This window comes from Mauremys reevesii, linkage group 9 (genome assembly GCF_016161935.1).
Source record: "Mauremys reevesii isolate NIE-2019 linkage group 9, ASM1616193v1, whole genome shotgun sequence".
NCBI classification, from domain to species: domain Eukaryota; kingdom Metazoa; phylum Chordata; order Testudines; family Geoemydidae; genus Mauremys; species Mauremys reevesii.
Genome location: NC_052631.1, coordinates 92,171,271 through 92,197,480, shown reverse-complemented (window position 1 = coordinate 92,197,480; position 26,210 = coordinate 92,171,271). Strand labels below are relative to the sequence as shown.

Genomic DNA, 26,210 nt, shown 5'->3' with positions numbered 1-26,210 from the left:
AATCCCCTGACACTTCGGGTGGTTTTACAGTAACATTTTGATATTTAAAAAAAAAAAATTCTTCCTTGTTTCTATGCAAAATACTCACACAAGCAACAAGGGAAACTGATTGGCCATATAGCAGAAATAGTGAAATTCACTCTACAAAAAGTGCTGTCAAATACACAAAGCAAACAAACTGAAAAGTATAAAGAGAATTCTCCCTCTCCCGCCTCCCCGTTCTCTGATCTGTTCCACTTGTGATCTTAATATTACAACAGCAGGTAAAGAAAACAGAGATTGAAGGGTGATTTTTAAGTTAATGGTATCCCTTTAAAACAAAACTCTTTACCATACCTTGTCACCTTGCTGATACTGTGATTCTTGAAAGTACATCAGGATTTTTCTCCTGAATAAGGCCTGAGCCAGCAAATGTTTATGCACATGCTTATGCTTATGCACATGCTTAACTTTAAGCACATAGTCTCAGTGAAGTCAATGGAATGAATCCTGGCTCCCTTGAGTTTTACCGTTGAATTCAATTGGGCCAGAATTTACCCCAGTGACACTACGCATTTAATTCTTCTATTCTAAGAGTTTGCAGGATTGTGGACTAAATCTTAACACAGTTACACTCTTCTCCTGGTAAGGAATGCAGCGGTTTGTATGTGGTTAAAGAAAAACATGAGCATTTACAGATTTTTATACTATTTTGATGCAAGGAGACTAGGCGGGTCAGGATGAGGGGAAACCTGCAGTTAAAAACCAGAAAGTATGATTCAATGCGCAAAAATACCCTGGTCACTTCTGGCTGACACATATTTCTGCCAAACGAATGAGTCTGTGATCTAGAGCATCCTATGTACATGATTGTGTGTGACATTGTTCACTGTCTTTGTCACACACCAGTGTGGCTGGCTGGCTTGGTTTGGTTTAGACCCATAGCGAGACTAGAAGGCCTTTTTTGTTGGTGGTGGTGAAAGGGTAGTGAACAGAGTAGGTACTAAAGCCCTCTTATATGTCTATATAGAGAAGCTGAATATTGTCCTAAAGATCAAGGAACACTCAAACCTCACTTTTCTCCATTTCTTCTAAACTATGCTAACCAAATGTCTAATTTCTTATTACACATGAAAGCACAGAATCATTGAATTGTAGGACTGGAAGGGACCTTGACAGGTCTTCTAGTTCAGTCCCCTGCACTCAAGGCAGGACTCTAGATCAGCAGCTCTCAATACAGGGGTCCGGGGCCATCTGTGGGGGGGTTGACAGCAGGTTTCAGGGGGTCCACTAATCAGGGCCAGCATTAGACTTGCTGGGGCCCAGGCTGGAAAGCCAAAGTCCCACCATGTGGGGCAGAAGCCCGGGGCCCTGAGCCCCACCACCTGGGCCTGAAGCCGAAGCCTGAGCAACTTAGCTTCATGGGGCCCCGTGGCGTGAGGCCCAGGCAATTGCCCTGCTTGCTACCCCCTAATGCCGGCCCTGGATTTCATATGCAGAAAAACATTTGTTGTGGGACAGGTGGACCATGGAGTTTTTATAGCATATTGAGGGAGCCTTAGAAAGAAAAAGGTTGAGAACCCGCATCCCTGACAGGTGTTTGTCTAATCTGCTCTTAAAAATCTCCAATGATGGAGAATCCACAACTTCTCCAGGCAATTTATTCCAATTAAAGCAGATCAATTATTTCAAAATTAAAATTTCAGATAAAAGAAATAGTCTATATGAAGGTAATCAACATGCCAAGGTCCGATCCTGCAATCAGTTCTGCATGGGAGCAAAGATCTGCTCATAAAGATTAGAAAATCTGACAGGGCCTTAGGAAAGAGCACTAAGAGATCCAGACTTTTTCCAAGGTTTTGGGAATAATCAGATTTGGGTATTTCATAATGATAGGAACCAGCTACAAAACTTGGGTCTGAGGAGTTTGGATCTGATGTTTTGGTCCACACTCAGTTGTACTAAAAGCACTCATTACATTAATTTTTAATATGATTCTGAAAATGTGATCGTGTGACTAGATGATTGATTAAATCCAGCTTTGAATGTTATTTTAGTCAGTGTTATTATTTTGTGTGAACCAGGGGCGGCTCTAGACATTTCGCCGCCCCAAGTAGGGCAGCATGCCACGGGGGGGGCGCTCTGCCAGTCGCTGGTCCCGTGGCTCCGGTGGACCTCCTGCAGGCGTGCCTGCGGAGGGTCCACTGGTCCCGCAGCTCCACTGAAGCCGCGTGGGACCGGCGGACCCTCCGCAGGCACGCCTGCGGGAGGTCCACTGGAGCCGCAGGACAAGCGGACCCTCCGCAGCCATGCCTGTGGGAGGTTCACCGGAGCCGCCTGCCGCCCTCCCGGGGACCAGCAGAGCGCCCCCCGCGGCATGCCGCCCCAAGCACGCACTTGGCGTGCTGGGATCTGGAGCCGCCCCTGGTGTGAACAAAGTTCTTGTGAAATACAGCAGGAAGTTGGGAGGGAATTTTAACAGGGACTGGATGGCTCTGGAAACTGGCAGTTGGCTATTGTACCCTTTACTTGTAGGTCACCAGTTCAAAACTTGCTCAGGTTGGTATTAAACAAAGTTATGGCTCTTTGGCAACTTATGTGAAATGACAGGTTTCAGAGTAGCAGCCGTGTTAGTCTGTATCCGCAAAAAGAACAGGAGGACTTGTGGCACCTTAGAGACTAACACATTTATTTGAGCATAAGCTTTCGTGGGCTACAGCCCACTTCATCGGCCACATAGAATGGAACATATAGTGAGGAGATGTATATACATACAGAGAACATGAAAAGGTGGGAGTTGCCCAACCAATTCTACAAGGCTAATTAATTAAGATGAACTGTTGTCAGCAGAAGAAAAAAACAGTTTGTAGTGATAATTAAGATAGCCCATTTAAGAGTTTGACAAGATACTTAACAAACTGTCTTAAATTGAGCTTACGCTCAAATAAATTTGTTAGTCTCTGAGGTGCCACAAGTACTCCTGTTATTTTTATGTGAAATGAGTTTGTGGTCTCAGTCTGGCTCCTGGTGGCCAAATATCCACAGTACAATTGGTAATCTCAACAGAGTAAGGAGTGTATGAACAGGGGACTGAAGTCCACCAACTAGCACAGGCTTGAGGTACAGCACTGTTACTTGAGTTCTGCAGCATGTGCTCTGTAAGATAGTCTTTATGGCTACGCTTACAGACATCTCACAAACATTTATTTTACTTGGGGCCAAGTGATTCACTCTCTGCTCAGGCAAAATTCCCCTGACTTCAAAAGGGCAAGGTAATAGAAAGTTTGTTCATATTGTGTGGGGAACATATTTCAGCTTAGTGATGATTTGTGCTGGAAAAGGGGGAAGGAATATTGAAGCTGATAACATTCAGTCCTAAGTAGTATTTGTTGGAGGATCTCAGCGCTGCTTGGAACTTAGAGAGTCAACATTGCTACGCACCAGCAGCCTGATTCTGCATTACTTGTACAGCCAAAACTCCTACTGGGCTGATTCTCCACTCCACGATACTGGTGTAACAGAGTGGAGAATCAAGTCTTTCACCCTCATTTGCATGCGCAAGGAAAACAGTATCAGGGCACAGAAGGACATATTTCTAGCAGTTAAAATTATAAAAACATAATGCACAATTTAAATTGATAACTTTAAAAAAAATGTTACATGCCTAAATGTTAGAAACTTTCCTGTACTTGTTTCATGCTGAATTAATTCTCTTTCCATGATGAGGCATTAATAAACAGATCTGAAACCTTACTAAGGTGTGACCCCCCCCCACATACTCCCCTTTTGTAACCTAGGAAAACAGCCTCTACATTGACCGTCAGCCCAGTTACCATCGATCCACAACCAATAAAAAGGATAACTGCCCAAAGTAGTAGCTGAGACCTCTGCAGTACTATAAAGGGGTTCTGTGGTACTATTTTCCTTTCCACAGAAAGGACCATTTTACATGTTAGAGGGAGCTTGTCTAGTAGCTAGAGTAGTGGACTGAAACTCCTGACTGTGACCTCAGACAAGAATCATAACCTTTTGGTGCCACAGTTTACCCATCTGCAGAACGGATCCAGTAATCCTTACATACAGAGGTAGCTAATACAGAAGAGTTGTGATGCTTTGTTGCAAAAGCCTTTGAGCTGCTTAGAGGCAAGGCACTGTAGAAATGCAGTATTGCATTTTACCATTGCACAAGCAAAAACAATGTGGCAAGCAATTACTGGTAGTGTTCAGAAGTCCATTCACTCTCCAGCCCTCCCTCCAAGATTGGTTTAAAGCTGGTTGAGTGTGCTATAGCAGGGCTTTTGTCCTAGCTCTGTAGTAGTTTGAGTTCTTTGTAAGATTTATTAAGTGAAGGATTTAGTCTGTGTAACTTTCCTCTCCCCCCCCTCTTTTTTTTTTTTTTTTTTTTTGGAGTAAGTCATTGAGACGGTTTTATAAAGTGTGCTTTGACTTTCAGTTAAACAAAGTGAAATCCTGGCTGCACTGAAGTCAATGGGAGTTTTGCCATTGGCTGACTAGGAGGCTGGGATTTCATCCACACTCTTTATCTGAAGCATTATCTTACTGAAGTAAATATTTAAGCCCTTTTTTTTCCAACATGTAATATGTGCTTGCCAAATAACGATGGCGCTAATGTCAGGGCAGCCTATTTTGGTGAATTCTTCCTGATATTTGTTGTATGGATTTGACTATGTCATCATTTGCAAACCTGTAGTTTGTGTTGTAACAAGCATTACTATGGACCAGCTTGATGTTCTTATCAATAGATCCTAGATAGACCAAAAACCTTAAATCTAGTTCTAAACCTCTTCAAACTTCGGAGCAGTTCAGAGTCAAATACCCAGATCTGAATCCACCCCATTCATGATGTGCTGCTTTAGGCCAAAATTTTATGAGACCAGCAGCTCTGGATCCATTCCTTGCAGCCTTAGCCCCTCTCCACTGAATAACTTTTAAAAATGAAAAAAACAACAACCCCGCAGTGTTCAAAATTATAGTCATAAATGAAACCCAAGGACTGAAGAAACGAGATAAACATCCAGGAACAAACACTGCAAAAGACGCTTGCTAACAGACAATAGGAGTTGCACCAATCTGTAGGGGGGGAAGGGGAGAATTTTCTCCCATTGTCTAAAACTGGAACACGGCATGGTATAACAGCTGCAACAATATCACAAGGAGTCAGAGAGAATCAGTAGTGCCACAACAATTCCATACTTTCACCCGCAGCTGTGTCGTCATTTAATCAGCTTTCCACCATCTATACAATTAAAAGGCAGGCCAAGATTCCATGTTTGTGCTGACTGCAGGACTCTAACTTAGGGTTTCCATTACCCCAGTGCATTCTGGGGTGTCACCAAATACTGTAAGGGGTGGTGTGGTTAGCAGCAGCAGGACCAGAATTAGGTTTTGGAGTCTGCTGCTGCTGAATGGAGATGGGCAGACAGCTTGCTCTGGTGAAAATGATTTCTAAGCAATTAGTTTTGCTCAGCTCTTGCCACATGACGATGAGATTTCCACAAGCGTCCTAGGTGCCAGTAAAGCAAGCATTGTTTTTAGCTGTGGTTTTGGCTTAAGATACCAAGGGAGTTTAGCTTAGCTCTTTGCTATGACAGCACTTGAAGTGCCTGCTACAGGCCAGGCAATGTGTTTTAAACGTTCTGTCACCCTGACCGATGGGCAGTATGAGATCATTACAGTCGTATATGGACGTAACTTCTCCAGCACGCTTTCTCCCTTCTACAAGATGTGTGACCTCAAGGGATTACATTTTCTGCCACTCCTTCCTTTGAGATTGAGTCAATAAAAAGATCCACAGAATGACTGGGAGAAGCAAGCGAATTAAACTGAAGCTGAATGCATGACACCAACTCTAAGCTGCCGCTAGCTAGAAAAACATATGTAACACAAACTAACTAATCATATAGGAGCTCTTATAAAGAGGTGGCTAACGAGGGCCAGATCATGCAACATACTAAGTGTCCTCTATCCTTCTTGACTTCACTGAGATTTGGGGACACTCAGCACCACAGAAGAACAGGCCTAAGCCCATTGATTCACTGGGGTCTTTCCTCAGTGGTAGGGGAGTTTCCATTCATTGGGATTGAATCAGTGCAGTTTACTTCCCTCTTTACTAACAGATTGTGCAAGTTTCCATATAATACATCTGTGACACTGAGTTCAGCCGTTAAAGAGCATCAAGTGACTGAAAATCTGATTGTGTCCTCAGAAAATACTGCACCCGGGGACCCTGGGGAAAAAATGAATGAGGTTTGAGAACAAATGAATAAGGTAGAAAATGGGATCACTTTTTGGGCCAATTCAGACACACCCATACACGAGCTGCTGGACAAGCAGCTGGAGCTACATGCATAGCCAAATTCAGTGCAGACCTTGCAATGCTACCATGATACAAAATAGCCTAACCCAGCACTGCCTCACGCCTGGTGAAATCACAATTGATTTCAATGGAAAACCTGCAGGGACTTCGATGGGTGTAGCTCAGCACTAGTATGGGCCTGAGATTTTTTTTATATAAAATGTTGAAAGCTGAAGAAGGGAACTTTCATCCTGAAAGCAAGTGTTTTAAAACATACTATCATAGAAACTCAGGCGCTTAAGCTAACAGCCTACTTCCCTGGCGTAAATGGGATGTGATTGGTGCCAGAGGGTGAAATTCTGGCCCCTCTAAAGTCAATTGGCATTTTGCCAAAGACTTCACTAGGGCTTGGATTTCACTGGTCCCAGAGTCTTGAACGTGGGAACTTGTTTTTCTCTTTGGCCCAGCAGACCAAAGTCAGCTGACACATTGCAAGATGTACCTATTGTACCAGCATATCTTGGTGCCAGTGGTGTGGGGAGCAAGTGACTGCTTAAAGAATTACCTGGAGAGGATGGAGGAATGGGAGAAAGCAGGGATGGGAAATGCTCTTTGGGGAGGCCTTATTTTCCTTTGCCCAGATTTACGTTTATATCCCTCGCAGGAACATACTTTACAATGATTTAGATAGAGACATTGTCCACCGCCTAGACTTTTAAACAGGTGCAGTTAATAAATGCAAATAAATAAAAATGTATATTTGTCATACACATACATAAGCAGTGCGTGCGAAGCCAACACATCACTAAAGTAGGAACCATGACCATTTCCAATGGCAAGTGACCACGTTCCGGAACAGCGCATGGGCTGCTGCACACAGAGAGGCAGTGTCACTGAATTGTTTATGGAAGGCATCCTGGTTCAAACAGAGGACATTGCAGCATCACGGAACGTGAGCAGCGGGCTATGGCACACAGCCAGGCTTAAACAGCGGTCTCTCCCTTTGATGGTGCTCTGGTGCTGTCTAAATCAAAGACCTGTTTCAGACTAAATGATTTTTGTTACACACTTTTTCTGATTTACTGAGGAATGTTATTTCAAACAGTGAGAGGCCTAAGTTGCAATGTTTGGGTCTGTATAGCCAAATTTTGCAAAGGCCAAGGAGGACGTGACCTGGATTCTAGAAACTTTAATAAAACCTTTCTTCAGGGACCCTTGTACAACTGAGATATAAGAATACAATGGGCTAAATTCTGCCCTCATTAACATCTCAGCCACATCACTTATGGCTATGGAGTAAGTTAGAAGGAGAAAGAAAATATAGACTAGGATATATTCGCTCTTTCCTATCTGTAACAATACCCATCTGTAAGGGTCAAATTAAAGTGAAATGTTTCCGCTGTGGAGTAATTTTGATATTTATTTTGAATCAGTTTCTATACCAGCATATTCACTGTTTGATAGGATTGTACTAGCACCACACTAGCTCTCTTTACGTCTCAGCCAGCCCAGCTGGACAACTGGATAGAAAAGCAGGACTTGACTGCAACCCAAAACAAACTATTACAAGATAGACAGTCCATGTAAGCAGAGATAACTTCTGAATGGATAAATACTAGGGCTGTCAAGTGATTTAAAAAATTAACTGTGATTAATCACTCTGTTAATAAATAATAGAGCACCATTTATTTAAATAATTTTGGATGTTTTCTACATTTTCAAATATATTGATTTCAATTACAACACAGAATACAAACTGTACAGTGCTCACTTTACATTTATTTCTGATTACAAATATTTGCACTGTAAAAAACAGAAGAAATAGTCTTTTTCAATTCACCTAATACAAGTACTTGCATCCGACGAAGTGGGTATTCACCCACGAAAGCTTATGCTCCAAAACGTCTGTTAGTCTATCAGGTGCCACAGGACTCTCTGCTGCTTTTACAGATCCAGACTACCACAGCTACCCCTCTGATACTTAATACAAGTACTGTAGTGCAATCTCTTTATCATGGAAGTTGAACTTACAAATGTAGAATTATGTACAATAAATAACTGCATTTAAAAATAAAAATGTAAAATGTTAGAGCCTACAAGTCAACTCAGTCCTATTTCTTGTTCAGTAAATCACTCAGACAAACACATTTGTTTACATTTGCAGGAGATAATGCTGCCCGCTTCTTGTTCAGAATGTTACGTGAAAGTGAGAACAGGCATTTGCATGGCAGTGTTGTAACTGGCATCACAAGATATTTACATGCCAGATGTGCTAAAGAGAGTCATATGTCCCTTCATGCTTCAACCACCATTCCAGAGGGCATGTGTCCACGCTGATGACAGGTTCTGCTCAATAACAATCCAAAGCAGTGTGGACCGATGCATATTCATTTTCATCCTCTGAGTCAGATGCCACCAGCAGAAGGTTGATTTTCTTTTTTGGTGGTTCGGGTTCTGTAGTTTCTGCATCAGAGTATTGCTCTTTTAAGACTTCTGAAAGCATCTTCACATCTCATCCCTTTCAGATTTTGGAAGGCACTTCAGATTCTTAAACCTTGGGCCGAGTGCTTTAGCTATCTTTAGAAATCTCACATTGGTACCTTTGCGTTTTGTCAAATCTGCAGCGATAGCGTTCTTAAAAAACGAACAAAATGTGCTGAGTCATCATCCGAGACTGCTATAACATGAAATATATGGCAGAATGTGGGTAAAAGAGCACCGGAGACACAATTCTCCCCTAAGGAGTTCAGTCACAAATTTAATTAACACATTTTTTTTTAAATGAGCATCATCAGCATAGAAGCATGTCTTCTGGAATGGTGGCAGAAGCATGAAGGCGCATACGAATGTTTAGCATATCTGGCACATAAATACCTTGTACTGCCGGCTACAACAGTTCCATGCAAACACCTGTTCTCATTTTCTGGTGATATTGTAAATAAGAAATGGGCAGCATTATCTCCTATAAATTTAAACAAACTTGTTTGTCTTAGCGATTGGCTGAACAAGAAGTAGGACTGAGTGGACTTGTAGGCGTTAAAGTTTTGCATTGTTTTGTTTTTGAGTGCAGTTATGTAACAAAAAATGACATTTGTAAGTTATACTTTCATGATAAAGAGATTACACTGCAGTACTTGTATGAGGTGAATTGAAAAATACTATTTCTTTTGTCTTTAACCGTGCAAATATTTGTAATCAGAAATAAATATAAAGTGAGCACTGTACTCTCTGTATTTTGTGTTGTAATAGAAATCAATATATTTGAAAAGTAGAAAAACATCCAAAAATATTTAATAAATTTCAATTGGTATTTTATTAACAGTGCGATTAAAACTGCGATTTATCACAATTAATTTTTCTGAGTTAATCACATGAGTTAACTGTGATCAATTGACAGCCCTAATAAATACATGAATAATACAATACTTAGAGTTTGTTTTTGCAGGTGAGTCTGCTCCAGTCCTGGAGCTAATGGAACTGTGCAGTACGACTCTACTCTAAAGCCCAGTGAAGTCAATGAAAAGACTAGATAAGTTCACGGAGGTATCAGTGAGGTGGGTAGGGATAATGTTCCTAGCTTCTGTTTGCAAGAAGCTGGGAATGGGCAACAGGGGATGGCTCACTTGATTATTACCTGTTCTGTTCATTCCCTCTGGGGCACCTGGCATTGGCCACTCTCAGAAGACAGGGTATTGGGCAAGATGGCCCATTGGTCTGACCCAATATGGCCATTCTTATGTCCCCATTGACTTCAAAGGGTTTTAGATCAGGCCCAATCTCTGCACCATGCTTTGATGGCACAGTGATATGTGCTATAGCAGGGATCAGCAACCTTTGGCACACGACCCACTAGGGAAAGCCGCTGGTGGGCCAGGACAGCTTGTTTACCTGCAGCGTCTGCCAGTTTGGCCGACTGCAGCTCCCACTGGCCGCGGTTCACCATCTCTGGCCAATGGGGGCTGTGGGAAGGGTGGCCAACACATCCCTCGGCCCACCAGTAGAAGCCACAATTGGCTAAACCTGCGGACACTGCAGGTAAACAAACCAGCCCAGCCCACCAGGGGCTTTCCCTGGCAGGCCACGTGCCAAAGGTTGCTGATCCCTGTGCTATAGAAAAACCTTAGATTAGACAACCAAGTATACTAGCCGAGAATTAGACATAAGGGGAAAATGGCTGCTTGGACTAATAATTCCCCCTCCATGCCAATAATATTAAACCTTTTTTTTTTTTTTAAATTTAAAGACAAGGAAACTAAACACCATGTTTCCAGCATATAACTCGGGCTGAATTTTTTACTGAACTCCGTGACTGTACAAACGAGCACAATTTCAACCTCAGCAGCATGACTGATATCACTATAACAAAGGTTAAACTGACTGATAAGTGACTGACGAAACTGCATGAACTCTATAGTATGCCGAATACTTGCCAGTGATTGGAAGTTAACTCTTTGTCCTCCGGTTTTTCATCACAGAATAGTGGTCATCTTGTTATTGGGGAAATGATTCACAAACAACTCTTCTTGTCTGTCCAGCTTCTATCGATAGCTGAAATCTGCAGTGTAGTTGCAGTTGTGTTGGTCCCAGGATATTAGAGGGACAAGGTGGGTGAGATAATATATTTTATTGGACCAACTTCTGTTGGTGAGAGAGATAAGCTTTTGAGCTTACAAAGAGCTCGTCTTCAGGTCTGGAAAATGAACTCAAAATTAGCTGAACTGAAAGATTTGGGAAGCTCCTAGTGGACAGGTGTATATAAGATACCCCGCCACGCTGCTTATATTGTTTTGTTGGCAGTATAATCCCACAAGAGGAATGTAGCCTGATCCAACTGGCAAAATTCTTATTCACTTCAGTGGGACCTGAATTCAGGCCCCACTGTTTATGCTTACTTACACTTGCACTGATGCATAATAAAATCACAATGAGCATTCAATTTAAGTACAAGACTCCTAGGTTTGACAGCAGAGTAGCTACTGTGTTAAGGAATTAAGGACACATTGGGATTAGGGTGGGATATGGGAACCTGGAGATGTTTAGGTTCCAGATCAGTCTTCTGTTGGTGACAAGGTTTGATCAACTTGCATATACCAGACCTGAATCTCGCGGTCTCTGTCTGCCTGTGTCCTGAGAGGAGGTCCCAGTTTTCAGGGACTTGCTGGGCTGCCAGTGGAGAAGCAAAGTGGGTGAAATGCCGCAACAGCAACTATGTGGGTAGAACCAGACAATCAGTAGGTTCTCAAATTAACTCACAGGAAAATGATAAAAAGACAAAAACATCAAAGGTGGGTGAACACTTTTCACAAACGATCACTCTGTATCTGACCTATTAGTCCTCATTCTCAAAACCAAAACCAAACCCTACACAACACTTTCAGAAGATGAGCCTGAGAGCTTAAATTCATTACTTGCTAGATACTAAAAATCATGGTGTGACGTTATTGACATGAACTGTGACCGTATAGATCATTGTTGCAACCAAGGTCCTATAGTTGCACCAAATCTTGTACAAAGGAGGTCAAGTAAGGTGTCTATGGAAAGATTATGATCTGCTGGTTATGATTATGGTATCTGCATGCATGTATCAATTTTGTATTTGAAGTTATGAATATTGGCTATGTACTTGTATCTCAATGTGTTTGATTCTAAGTAGCATCAGTGGAGCATCTGGTCAGCTTCTTGAGAATGGGCACTTAACTGACAATGGACTTTGGGAGACGCCAATCCACATCTGAGCTGTCATGGGAACATTCAAACTAACATATAAACTATGGTGTCGACCTGCAAAAAGCTGAATCATTCATGGACATGTGACTTGCCCAGGTGGCCACAAACGCCATGTTGTTGCTGTGATTTTGCACAGAAAAACAAAGGGGCTTCCACCCACAAGAGAGAGAATATAAAAGGCCCTGGAAGCCTCTCCATTTTGTCTTCAGATGACTCAAGAGATGGCCTCTCCACTCCAAAGAGATGCCTGAAAGAAACTGGAACAAAACACTGTAACTACTGGGGTGTGAGTGATTGCTGGACCCAGTCCATAAACCACAACGTTAGTTTGAAAAGGATTGGGCCCAGACTAGGAAGGAATCTAGGCTGTGAAAGAAGCTTATTGGAACGTCTCTGAGGGTGAGATTTACCTGTGTTCAGTTTCCTGCTGTATTAGCCTTAGACTTGCGTGTTTTGTTTTATTTTGCTTGGTAACTTACTTTGTTCTGTCTGTTATTACTTGGAACCACTTAAATCCTACTTTTTATACTTAATAAAATCACTTTTGCTTATTAATTAACCCAAAGTAATTAATAGCTGGGGGAGCAAACAGCTGTGCATATCTCTCAGTGTTATAGAGGGCAGACAATTTATGAGTTTACCTGGTGTAAACTTTATACAGAGTAAAATGGATTCATTTGGGGTTTAGATCCCATTGGGAGCTGGGTGTCCGGGTGCTGGAGACAGGAGCACTTAAGCTGTTTTCAGTTTAGTCTGCAGCTTTGGGGGCATGGTTCAGACCCTGGGTCTGTTGCCCCCCCATGAGCTCCTGGCCCCCTCTTCCTATGCTTGGATGTTGTTAATGGGCCACTTCACCTTGAATGGTCCCTTGAAATATGTGTTAACTAATTATGCTATACAACCTGTTCCATCTTGTATTTAGCGGTGACACACTGAATAAGTCTATGGCTACATTACAGCTTAAGTTGACATAAGTTATGTCACACAGGGGTGTGAATTAGCCCCCCCCCCAAGTGACATTACTTATGGCAACTTAAGAGCCAGTGTGGACAGTGCTATGTTGGCAGAAGCTCAGGAGGGTGGTTTCACAGCTACTGCCTCTCACGGGGTGCGGGTGGGGGATTAGTTGAGCTGTGTGAACTGAGGGAAATGTACTCCTGCTAAATATGTAACATACGTCTGCCAGAGTGTGATTTACTTTATTAGCATGGAATGCATTAACCACTAAAAATTTTAGTTTTCATAGACTGAGATTAAATGTATCTGCCACAGCAAAACATTTCAGAACCTTAACCTGTCCCTTAGCCAACATATTTGAATGATTTCAGAAGTGAGCAATACAAATTATCTGATTTCCTGTTCTATGTACCTGTGTCCTCCAGCCTCCTATTCTATTTTGAAAATGAAAAGGTTCTTTGTAAAAATAACTGAAAAGATAATCACTACCCTCTACTGGTTCCTGTTCACAATGCAGGAGAAGTGCTGTCCATAAACAACTATTAATGCTGGTTGAATTTCATGGAGTTGGTTTGCAGCCGAGTGGTATGATTTTGTAAGCCTATTTTGCCCTGAATTACAAAGACATGCTTTTATCTTTTTTACTTAAGTAGCAGCATCCTGCTTAAATCCTGGTATGTTCATCACTTACTCAAAGCACAAGCATGAGAATGACTCCAGAGCCTAGTGGTTACAGCACTCAGCCAGGATGAGAGAGACTCAGGATACAGTTCCCACGCTCCAATGATTCTTTCATTATTTATCCACAGTACAACAGCTTCAACAGAGACTGAGGGACTGCTTACATCAGAATACCCCATCTCCCACTGGTTAGAGCACTCACCTGAGAGGTGGCAGATCCCTGTTCAAATCCCTTCTCCACCTAGGTGGAGGGGAGACTTGAACTGGGGATCTTACATGAGTACCTTAACCCATGGGCTAAAAGTTATGAAGGAAGTCCACCTCCCCCTGCTCCCCAGCTGTTTTATGAAGTTCAACTATTAGGCACACTTCTGAGTTGGGTGGCCAAATGTCCATCTACTGCTGATTTGTGAATCATTCTGGGGCTTAAGCAGGAGACAGGCATCCGGACACTACGGGGAGGCAGAAACATAGGCGCCTATGGAACATTTACTATAAAACCTTAGGTGCTGACAGAGTTTAGGTACCTACAGAATTGCAGCTGGAGTTTTGTGGATTGCAGTGGTATCGAAACAAAGACTCTGACACCTAAAACAGGGACTTCAGCACCTAATTCCTTTTGAGCTTTGAGCCCTAGGTGCCTAAGAATAGATCTAAGAACATAAAGGGAGCCATATTTGCAAATTGTTATTACAGACGATAACATTCAATGGATTGTGTTGAAAAGAGAAAGATCGCACATATATCTTTTTTTAAGCAAGGGCTCAGTCCCTGTGTAACTGAATGTTAGTATAATTTTACACAAATCACATACAAAATTTGCCTGTAGGATTTCAGGACTACACTACTAACAATACTTCCTACTTTACAATTAGTGAGTCTGGGAATCAGACTGGGGACAGCAAAAATGCTCTCTCATTGTCTATGTTACTAAGGGTATGGCTACACTTACAAATCTGCAGCGCTGGTAGTTGCAGCGCTGGTCGTCCAGCTGTGCAGGGCCAGCGCTGGTGTGTGGCCACACTCTCAGCTACCAGCGCTGGTGTGTGGCCACATTTGCAGCGCTGTTGGGAGTGATGCATTATGGGCAGCTATCCCAGCGTTCAAGTGGCAGCAACGTGCTTTTCAAAAGAGGGGGGTGGGGTGGGGCGTAGTGTGACAGGGAGCGGGCGAGAGAGAGAGAGTGGATTTTTGGAGCCAACACTGTGTGTTTAGCTTCCTGCCTTGAAAAATCAGAACATGTTCCCGATCCCTTACCCTTAACTCTTAACTGCAAACAGCCTGCAGCCAACCGACTCCCTCTCTCCCCTCTGCCCCGTTTCTGTCAATCAAATACTCACTCCCTGCCTGCCTCATTATCTCATTTGATTGTTCACAGATTGATCACAGCAAACAGGAGCTGTGTTTGTAGATAAGCAGCTCCGGGATCAACGGAGCTACGGAGCTCCGAGTTAACAACAAAACAAAGAGAGGCTGCATAACAAAACAAAGAGAGTAATTTATAAAAGCATTCTGGGATATCTGCTAATACCCTGGAGGCCAATAACAGCGCTGGTGTGTGGCCACACTTGATGACCAGCGCTGCAGCACCAGCGCTGCAATCTTTATTCCCCATGCTGAGCCAGGTGTATGGCCAGCGCTGCAGCCAGGGAGTTGCAGCGCTGGATGTGCCCTGCAGGTGTGGACACTTACTAATTGCAGCGCTGGAAAGCCTCCACCAGTGCTGCAACTCGCAAGTGTAGCCATATCCTAAGCTTTTCCTTCTTACCACCAGTGAGTTTACTGGCTTCACTTTACATGTGCTCTACCCTGTCACCCTGGCATTAATGCCCACTGACAAATGAAACGGAGGAGGAACAGGTGGGAGCTGGCAATGGATCAGAGAGGGGAAACCCTTCCCCTCCCCACCAATTTAAATCTGTTATCTTTGAAATATTCAGAGTGCTTTACAAGGGGCAGGATTTCACTGGTACCTGTTTCAGTTAGTGAGTCACTCAGCAGACCATACAGACACTATGGTACTTTCTGTAGCACGGGAGATGTAGTCTACCATAAACTCCATTAACTTAATGGAAAAGCCAGTGGGATGTAAGAGAAGGAGGAACTGAAAACCAGCAGCAGAGGCCTAATAAATAAATTAGATGAGTAATTCTAATAAACAATTCTTTTCAGAGGCCGGTCACAATGCACAGTAACAGTAAAGGAATCACGAAAGCTGATTTTTGTAAACAGTTTGGTGTTGGTATCCCACTGATTACTTTGGAGGTTAATGTTCTTTACTTATCCATGAACAGGTACATATCACAGGGGCAGTGTAAGCTTCCTCACACTGTCCTGCCGCTAAGATTCAATGCTGACCTGAAGAGATCACCTGAGGGCTAAGAGAGTAGATTAGCCTTCATGCCCATGCAGTCCTTTAGGTGTCGTCATTGCTGGTCATTTCAATAAAGGATTTTTTTCTTTTTTTAACAGATAACTGCCCACTGGGAACTGGAAGGGGAGCAGCATCTCATTTCATACAAGCCAATAAACAGTGACAGGTCTTGGCCACTGAGAACACAGGATACTTTCTGGTTTTGATTTTTGTTTTGGAAGGAGGAGTTCTTTAATTTCATTTAGAAATACATGTATCTACAAACACAATGAGGGAAAGGAACCAGATGTAAAGTAAACAGAAAGAAAAGCATCTCCTAAGCTGATGTTATTGGACTTAGCCCTTGCTGTATTTAATGTTAAATTTGAAAATTACATTGATTTATAAACCCTAATTATCACCACCAAATGTATCTTCTTTTTATGTTTCATTGAAAAGAAATATTCAAAAAAAAATAAATCAATCAGAACTTGTCTTCTGGAAAAGTAAATGCAATGAGGTCTGTGTGGATCTCAGAGAATATTATTCAGAGAGTTCTGCTGCTTTCCAGTTTTTTTATATGTATTTTTATCTCTTTTTTTAAACTACCAGAAATATTTGAATGAAAATAGGATGTGCTTTCTGCGTCATCTTACTTGGGCTCCTTTTTTCTTGCTCAGAGTGCTGTTTGTGACATCCCAACTAGTACTGTATCTGGATGAGGAACGTTTCTGGGAAATGCTCGAGTGAAGCCACGATAAATTGACCGCTGAGTGCTCTCCTGTCGACTCCGGTACTCGACCGGAGCGAAAAGCGTAGGCAGAGTTGACGGGGGAGCATCAGCAGTTGACCTACCGCAGTGAAGACACCGCGGTAAGTAGCTGTAAGTACATCGACCTCAGGTATGCTATTTTTGTAGCTGAAGTTGCGTAACAGACTGATTTAGCTCACCCCTCCCCCACTGTAGACCAGGCCAAAGAATGCTTCAGGGATTCTGGCTGATAAATCTAGCTTTTGATTTCACTTCATCTGAATTAGCTCATTTGGCCACTTGAGGATTCTATTGTTCCATTAGAACAGGGGTCAGCAACCTTTCAGAAGTGGTGTGCCCAGTTCACTGTAATTTAAGGTTTCGCATGCCAGTAATACGTTTTAATGTTTGTAGAAGGTCTCTCTATGTCTGTATTATATAAACTATTGTTGTATGTAAAGTAAATAAGGTTTTTAAAATATTTAAGAAGCTTCATTTAAAATAAAATTAAAATGCAGATCCTATCAGTTTAGTGTGATCCTTGCCTGGGATCCTTGTCTGGGGTTCCAGCTACCAGCCCCACTCAGCCCACTGCCGGCCTGGGGTCCAGCCGCTGGCCCTGCTCAGCCCGCTGCCGGTCTGGGCTTCCATTCACTCAGCCGGCAGCAGGCTGAGCAGGCCAGGGGCGGGCTGAGCGGGGGGCTGAGTGGCTCAGTCCGCTGCCAGTCTGGGGTGCCAGTAGCACTCAGCCTGCTGCCGGTCTGGAGTTCTGGCTGCTGGCCCATTGCCAGTCAGGGTCCCAGCTGCCGGCCCCGCTCAGCCTCCTGCCAGCCTGGGTGAGCAGAACCCCAGACTGGCAGCAGGCTGAGGGGGGCCAGCGGCCGGGATCCCAGCTAGCAACAGGGCAGCAGCCTGAACCCCAAAGCGGCGGTGGGCTGAGTCGCTCAGCCCGCCGCTGCATGCCATCAAAAAATCGGCTCACATGCCACCTTTGGCACGTGTGCCGTAGGTTGCCGACCCCTGCATTAGAAATTGAGCAGAAGACCTTATCTACAGCTAAACACAATGTATTTTTCTTACAGATAGACAAGTCAACAATCTCAAAAAAAAAAAAAGAGAAAAATAAAGCCATACGAGATCTTTTATATCAATACCAGCCAGTTTTTCTAAATTGTTTAGATAAATCACTTTCCCCTAATAATACAAAAGAAAATCTTCAGTTAATTGGCCATACTTTCACATATGTTAGGTAAAATATTTTAAATTCCAACTGTAAACACTACCCATCACAATAATAGTGGAGTATAAGGGAATTATATACTGTATTATAAATATATATGTAATTTGCTTTCATCGTCATATACAATTAATCTTCCATTGTATGACTATACAATTATGACGAAGAGAGCACTTTCTCCCAGAGGTGTTAGATATGTCGACAGGAGAAGCCCTCCCATTGACATAGTGATGTCTACACTGGGGGTTAGGTCGGCATAACTATGTTGCTTGGGGTATGGATTTTCCACACCTCTGAGAGATGCAATTATACTGACATAAGTTTGTAGTGCAAGCGACGCCTTAGAAACAATCTAATGGAAGCAGTACGTTCATTCTTCACAATAATTAGATTACCAAAACATCCCAGCTATAAAAGTGTCTGATGACAAAATCTAGACACAAACAGGACCTGATGCAAATTTTTCCGAAATCAATGGAAAGGCTCCCATTTGATCCAGTGATACTCCCGAGGGCATTCTGCACCAAAAAATTTAAAAATTCTGCACACATTTTAAAATTCTGCAAATTTTATTTGCCAAATAAATGTGGATGCTCCAGCACGGCACTGGGGAGCACAGGCCAGTGGCTGTACAGGGGTGGGAGATCACTGTGCAGCTCCCCGTCCCCCTTAGGACACAGACTCAGTGGTGAGACTGTACTCAACCCTGACACAGCGCAAGGACCCAGCCTGCCCCAGAAACACCCCAGGGCATGGCAGGATCCAAGTGTGGAGGAGCTTACTGTGGGGAGATCCAGGTGTGGGTTCAGAGGGGTCTGTGTGTGGCAAGCTGGGTGCGGGAGACTCAGTGAGGGGATCTGGGTGCAGGTGGCTCATCAGGGTGGTCCAGGTGGAGTGGGGCTCATCTCCCTAGACAAATTAGAGAATTGGGCCAAAAGAAACCTGATGAGGTTCAACAAGGACAAGTGCAGAGTCCTGCACTTAGGATGGAAGAATCCCATTCACTGTTACAGACTAGGGACCAAATGGCTAGGAAGCAGCTCTGCAGAAAAGGACCTAGGGGTTACAGTGGATGAGAAGCTGGATATGAGTCAACAGTGTGCCCTTGTTGCTAAGAAGGCTAACGGCATTTTGGGCGAGTAGGGGCATTGCCAGCAGATCGAGGGACGTGATCATTCCCCTCTATTCGACATTGGTGAGGCCTCATCTGGAGTACTGTGTCCAGTTTGGGGCTCCACACTACAAGAAGGATGTGAAAAAAAGTGGAAAGAGTCCAGTGGAGGGTAACAAAAATGATTAGGGGTCTGGAGCACATGACTTATGAGGAGAGGCTGAGGGAACTGGGATTGTTTAGTCTGCAGAAGAGAAGAATGAGGGGGGATTTGATAGCTGCTTTCAAGTATCTGAAAGGGGGTTCCAAAGAGGATGGATCTAGACTGTTCTCAGTGGTACCTGATGACAGAACAAGGAGTAATGATCTCAAATTGCAGTGGGGGAGGTTTAGGTTGGATATCAGGAAAAACTTTTTCACTAGGAGGGTGGTGAAGCACTGGAATGGATGCTAGAAAGGGAGGTGGTGGAATCTCCTTCCTTAGAGGTTTTTAAGGTCAGGCTTGACAAAGCCCTGGCTGGGATGATTTAGTTGGGAATTGGTCTTGCTTTGAGCAGGGGGTTGGACTAGATGACCTCCCGAGGTCCCTTCCAACCCTGATATTCTATGATTTATCGGGGGGTGCTGACTGCAGGGGCGGTGAGGCTTGGCAGGAGGGTCTGAGCATGAGGAGGTCTGGATGCATGAGGGGTGGGCAGAGAGGGGAGCAGCTCCCTGTACAGAGATCCCTCCCTCTGCAGCTGAGGAGCAATGAGTGCAGGAAGCATGGGAGTGGGGGTGTTTGCAGAGCTTCCTGCAACCAGGGGAGAAATCTGGGGGATGGGTCTGACCCAGCCCCAGATGCCATGCAGGTGAAGAAGTAGCCCCATCCTCCCCAGCCCAGTCGGTACTAGCAGCTGAGCTTGGCACAGGGTAGGAGCCACCAGTCAGGTCTTCCACAGTCCTGCCTCCTACCCCACGGTGATTTACCTCTCTGCCAGCTGCCCTGGGCACCAGGGCTGGTGCAAGGAAGTTTTGTGCCCTAGGCAAAACTTCCACCCTGCGCCCCCCACCCTGCGGAAGTTCCACCCTGAAGCGCCCCCCTGTGGCAGCTCCCCCCCCCCGGGGAACCGTGCGGCACCTCTCCACCCCAGCTCACCTCTGCTCCAGAAGCCCTGCTGTCGCACCCATCGCCGGGCCCGTGCCACGTGCGCTAAGCACAGCCGCGGAGCTCTGTCCAGCTGCTGGCGCCACCGCCGGCCATGAGACGAATCGCATGGGATGGAGTGGCCGCTGCGCTGGGAGAGGGAGTCTGAGCCGCTGGCAGGCAGTCCAGGGGTTCCCCTGGGTCAGCGCGCTGCCGGCAGCCCGAACCCCTGGGCTGCCTGCTGGTGGCGGCGCACTGATCCAGGGGAACCTCTGGGCTGCCTGCCAGCGACTCAGACTCCCTCTCCCTCCCAGCGCAGCGGCTGCTGAAACACTAAAACAATTGGGGGTGCCGCTTTTTGGCACCCCAAATCTTGGCGCCCTAGGCAACCACCTAGTTGGCCTAAATGGTAGCACCGGCCCTGCTGGGCACCCGAAACATACTACTGGGGAGGGTCACATGACCACTCTTGTGGCTTCCCTTTGCTTCCCTGTCAGAAAGTCATTTTTCTGTCAGGAAGCAAATAAATCTGCAGGAGACAAATTCTGTGCATGTGCAGTGACATAGAATTCCCCCAGGAGTAGGGTGGCTTTGGATCATACTATTAGTCCTCAGAAGAGAGCATACAAACTTAGTGAAATCTATCAAAATGCAAGAGTCCTGGTGCCACAAACCCTTACTCAATGGGACTCTTTGGGTAAATAAGAAAGGCCAAGTTTTACAAGTAAGGACTTGCAGGGATTGGGTCCCAAAAACTTCTCCATAAAAGTAGCAACCAACCAACACAAAATCAGAAGATAAACACACAAAATACTTTCAACATGTCATGTCAGGTTGCTTTCAGTGGAATGGCATATTGAACTGGACAGAAATTAGCAGGCTCCCAGAGTTGATTATTGTAGTACTCACCAGAGTGTGCCATAGGGATGGGATAACCGCCACTTTCTGGGGCATTGTAGATCACAACAGCTTCAGCACCCTTTTTGGCTGCCAGTTTAATCTTTTCTGAAAATCTGCAATAGCCTCTTTCAATCAACGCAATCCATGGCGCTTCCGTGACAGTGAACTCCGTGTTAGAATCACAGGCTTGAAGGTTAGCAGATTTAGGAATGCCCACCAGCCCCGTTGCCGTACCCAGAGGAGAGTTTGCTCCATACACACCACATTCACATTGCTCGGTCACAGTGCTGTTGCTAGTAGTGTTGAAATAGAATAGATTCACATAGGCTGGAACGGTCTCTGCAGCTCTGAATAAAATAGCAACAACCAGGAGGCAGGAATAGCCGGACTTATTCTCCTTCTTCATTGCTTATTAATTGAAGAATAAAATGTAAGACGTCTATAGATATTTTCAACTAACAGTGACCACTGTTAGTCCATCGCTTCCCTAAGGAGTTTGAAATTTCAGGCCAAAGTAGGTAACTGATACCACCCACGGAAATATAAGTCCTCAGTGCGTCAGCTCTATTACAAATAGCTTATCCAGGGGAAAAAATCCCCACACCTGGTTACTGTTACTATGACTGCCTATAAATGTAAACTTTGACCCCATATTCCTGCCACTCCTTATGGTCCATCAGCTTTTTCCCTTTCTTTACAGGTTTCTATCTGTATGTTGGTGGCACTTTGTAGGTGGTTGCATCAGTCCCTGAGCAGTAGCCAGAGGAGAGTTTAATTCATACAGGCCACATTCACATCCAGGATAGGCTTCTATTTAGTCTGAAATGCCTCTTGCAAGGGGTCAGACATTTTTCTTCCGTTCAAGGATATAACAGAGTGAGCTTGCTTCAGAACAATCTGAGACTCTCATTAAAAATAAGATTTAACAAAGAAAAGGCCTGCATAATTCTTCCACTATATAAGATTAGAAAAGTTAAGTGAGATAGCATTAATCCAAGATGCACCTACGGCCATGTCTACACTAGCGAGCTCGTGCAGCTGTTCTATGCAGATGGGAGAGAGCTCTCCCGCCAACGTAGTGCTGTCCACACCAGTGCTTCTGTCACATGAAACTTATGTCACTAAGAGGGGTGTTTTTTTCACACCCGAGTGACGTAAGTTATACTGACAAAAGTGCTAGTGTAGAGATAGCCTTAGTCTTGCATTTCTCCGTTTCTCCTTAGCCTGTCCAAGATACAGGGCTTGTCTACACTAAAAAGCTGATACTAGTACACCTCTACCTCTATATAACACGAATTCGGATATAACGCGGTAAAGCTGTGCTCCGGGGGGGCAGGGCTGCGCACTCTGGTGGATCAAAGCAAGTTTGATATAACGCGGTTTCACCTATAATGCGGTAAGTTTTTTGCAGCAGTGCAGACAACCAATGTAGATATACTGGAACCAATTTAAAAAAAAATCACTTATTCCTCCTTTAAACCACAATTTCTCTCTCATATCCTTGTCATACCTTATAATTTTTTTTGTGTCTTGCTTTTTTATCATATCAGACTCCACTTCCCAACATGGTGTGCACCAGAGTTTGTCCCTTAGTACTATGGCTAGTCAAAGTTCCTGAGATTGGAACTGGAAAATGGGGAGTATTCGCCTACCAATTCTGACCGCAGATAAATCTGCGTTACTCCCCTTGAAGCCAATAGGGGATGGAGAAGTACTGCATGTATAGCGGAGGGCAGAATCAATGCCACACCCCCACTCAAATCATATGAATTACAACAAGAAATTATGTATATATCCCTCCCTGTGCTTTCCAGTGGGGATTGCCTCCCTCATGGGAAAATGCATGTATAAACGGATTTTAAAAGTGCTTTCTTTGAAGAGTGGTCTATTGGAAAATGAAGGCAATGAAACCAGAGGAAAACCAGATGAAGACACTGGAACCCATTGCAAAAAAAAAGTTTAGTGTTGCAGGCCCAGAATGGCTGCAATACTGGATGCCTTGCATACTTTGAGGCAAGCTAGACCTAAAATGTTGTTAAAATCCTTGGATTATGCAGCACTCTGGTGGAAATTCTCGAAGTTCTGCAACAGCTTCAGATACATTTAAAAAAAGATTGTTTTATTCAATTATATATAAAAATGAAATAAATACAGAAGCCTTTGTATTATTTGTTATTTCTTTTACTTAAGCTCAATCTCACAGACTGTAATCTAATTTTCAGAGTTAACCACACACAGATAAATTTGAGCAGTTTACACCAGTTAGAGCTATTGTTTCAGACTCTCTGCATAGTCAGGCAAAGATCACTCCGCTGATTTACACTCAACTGTCCTTTCTATGGTTTTCTTTGAAACTACGATGGGTAGAAACATTTATAAAAAGAAAATAAGAGCTAAGATTCTGGAGTACAATTCTTTGACAAGGTGTGAATTCCAGGGTTAGGGAATACACAAGGCTTTGGTAACTTTCCTGTATTCCAGTGGTGGATGAGTGATCCCTTTAGTCTGAAAATATTTTACAAAGCCCTGTTCTTGAGAATAAGAGGCATAACAAAATGTTATGATGTTTATCAACAGGACCTTAGTTTCTTAGCATTTTTAATTTTACAGTTAGCTGCAGTTCATGAAACAAGAGTGAATGGATTCTTTGCAAAGAATGGAATTTACCCATTTTTGCCAGTATATATATATATATTATATACTCTTTTTTTGTGTTGTCTTTTGTCAAATAGCACAGATATAAAATAAAATGGTATATACTTTAAAGACCACAGAGTCTACATAATTTTGAATTTGTTTTTAAGATTTTAGACAGCAAGCATCAAGGGATAACAACAATGTTAAGTATACACTGCTATGCAGAGAGGCAAAGCAGGCAGAGCCGTTGCTGGGTTTTACTACATGTAATGGGAACACTGAGAAACAAAACAAAAGGAAGAGGGCTGAGTGACTAGAACAAATAATAAAATATGGTAACTCTGTACAAGTGCCTGTGTCATTTCTATTACAATCACCTTACAAATTTGATCTTGAAATGCTGGTTTCCTTAAAATTAAGTTTCTACCTGAGGTATATCTACTTTAAAATATCTGCTGGCATAGTCAGCATGGCTCAGTTTGGAAGAGCAAGTACGGGTGCCAGACTCTCTTATTAGACCCTGGAGCCTATACCATATCATACATTTAAATACAAAATACAATACAGAAAGATATAAAGGACCAATGTTTTACCATATTAACTTTCACTTACCAGGACATTTACATTAATATTCTTCTACTAATAAAATGTAAGACACACCAAAACTTTACTGGATATCTATGCAGAAGCACAGAATGACATTCTAAGTCAGACAACATTCAAACTTTGGCTCTGTATCCAATAATGCTTCTAGAAAATCTAACACAAATAATGCAGAGAAGTGCCTTGTTTTTAATTAATTCAATGCTATGGAGCAGAACTGAAAGCACTTAAAACTGAAGGATTCCATTCAGAGGACATTCTGTGGCTTCCATTCACAATTTGCCACCAGCTGGCCAAACTTTTCCCCACCAACAGCCAATGCGTCTCTCAAACTGCCCAGAGGGACCCTTCTATAAAGCAGAGGATAGTTCTCAATCTATTAAAATTAAGTCTTTTGGCTCTATTGAAACTACAAACAAGGGAACAAGTGAGGTGGCAAGTTTCTGTGATGCAGCCATGTTTTCTCTGGGAACTGGGCTGAGACCACCATTTTATTTCACATGACCATCCTGACAAGCTGTCAAATGGTAACGATTTTAGGTTCCTACCAGCTAGAGACACCGTCACCGAAGTGACTTAAGGCCAAATTATTCCCATGCATATAGGCAGGTAACTCTCTGACAGAGGGCAGAATTTGGCTGTACCTTCCATTCCCCATCCAGTCTCTTTGCTTAATGATGGACCACGTACAAAACACCTGACACTTGGGAGCTGCCTGCAGCACTCAATGCATTACACTAAAGCAACAGAGGTATAAAAATAATTAGCACTCTGCCATATTTATAATACTCTAATCCAAAGCCTTTGGATATAAAGGTAATGAACCTTCCTTCTCAATTGTGTTGACTACCACTACAATTGCTCTGTCAAAACACATCATAACACTAGATATGCTTGGCTCTATACGCTCTATGAAGTGGCAATATGCAGAGGGTGTATTGTAAGTTTTATTTCCCTCCCCTCCAACAATACATGGACAATGTCAATAAAACAAGCTATTAAATTACACAAGGTTCACCACATCAGTCTCCATTATCCTATAAATTTTGTTCAGAAAAACTTCCACTTTATCTTCACCTAAACGACAGATGTCCAGGATACAGATGACGCGTTGTCTGTCTAGGTCAACTGCTGCTTTTACAATTTCATCTAGAAGCCAAACACAGATAGTTCATGTGTGTGTGTGTAGCAAAACAAATATTTAACTAGCATTTTGTTTTACATGCAGTAAGCTGTACATGTTCACATAGGATAAAAGACAGTTGGTTACCTTTTCCGTAACTGGTGTTCTTCGAGATGTGTTGCTCATGCCCATCCCATATTAGGTGTGTGTGTGCGCCACATGCATCGATGCCAGAAGTTTTTCCCTCAGCAGTATCTGTAGGGGACCGGCTCTGGCGCCCTCTGGAGTGGCATCTGCATGGCATGGTATAAGGGGCACCGCCGGGTCCCCCCATCCTCAGTTCCTTCTTGCCGGAAACTCCGACAGTAGGGAAGGAGGGCGGGTTGTGGAACGGACATGAGCAACCTCTCAGAGAACACTAGTTAGGGAAAAGGTAACTGTCTTTCCTTCTTCGAGTGCTTGCTTATGTCCGTTCCACAACCGCCCTCCTTCCCCACTGTCGGAGTTTCTGGCAAGAAGGAACTGAGGGTGGGGGGAGTCGGCGGTGCCCCTTATACCGTCCATTATTAGGTGACTCCAAAGCAGTACCCCTAGAGGTAGGTAGGAGTTCATGGATGTGTAGATTGCAACACAGCTCTGCCAAACCCAGAGTCGTCCCTGGCCTGCTGAGTGATGGCATAATGAGCGGTAAACGTGTGGACAGAGGACC

The 26,210-nt window shown here is 43.6% G+C and overlaps 2 protein-coding genes across 4 annotated transcripts in view; both read right to left on the bottom strand.

Annotated features, from left to right (window-relative positions):
- Positions 1-21,544, bottom strand: part of RNF128 (ring finger protein 128) — a 67,697-nt gene extending 46,153 nt beyond the window's left edge. The window contains exon 1 of the mRNA XM_039489914.1: positions 21,148-21,544. Within this exon, the coding sequence (XP_039345848.1) occupies positions 21,148-21,544 (397 nt within the window). The remainder of the gene's footprint in view (positions 1-21,147) is intronic.
- A 1,791-nt stretch (positions 21,545-23,335) lies between these two features.
- Positions 23,336-26,210, bottom strand: part of RADX (RPA1 related single stranded DNA binding protein, X-linked) — a 34,994-nt gene continuing 32,119 nt past the window's right edge. For all 3 annotated transcript variants that reach the window (XM_039488211.1, XM_039488212.1, XM_039488210.1), the window contains exon 14: positions 23,336-25,527. In XM_039488211.1, the coding sequence (XP_039344145.1) occupies positions 25,382-25,527 (146 nt within the window). In that variant the 3' untranslated portion in view covers positions 23,336-25,381. The remainder of the gene's footprint in view (positions 25,528-26,210) is intronic.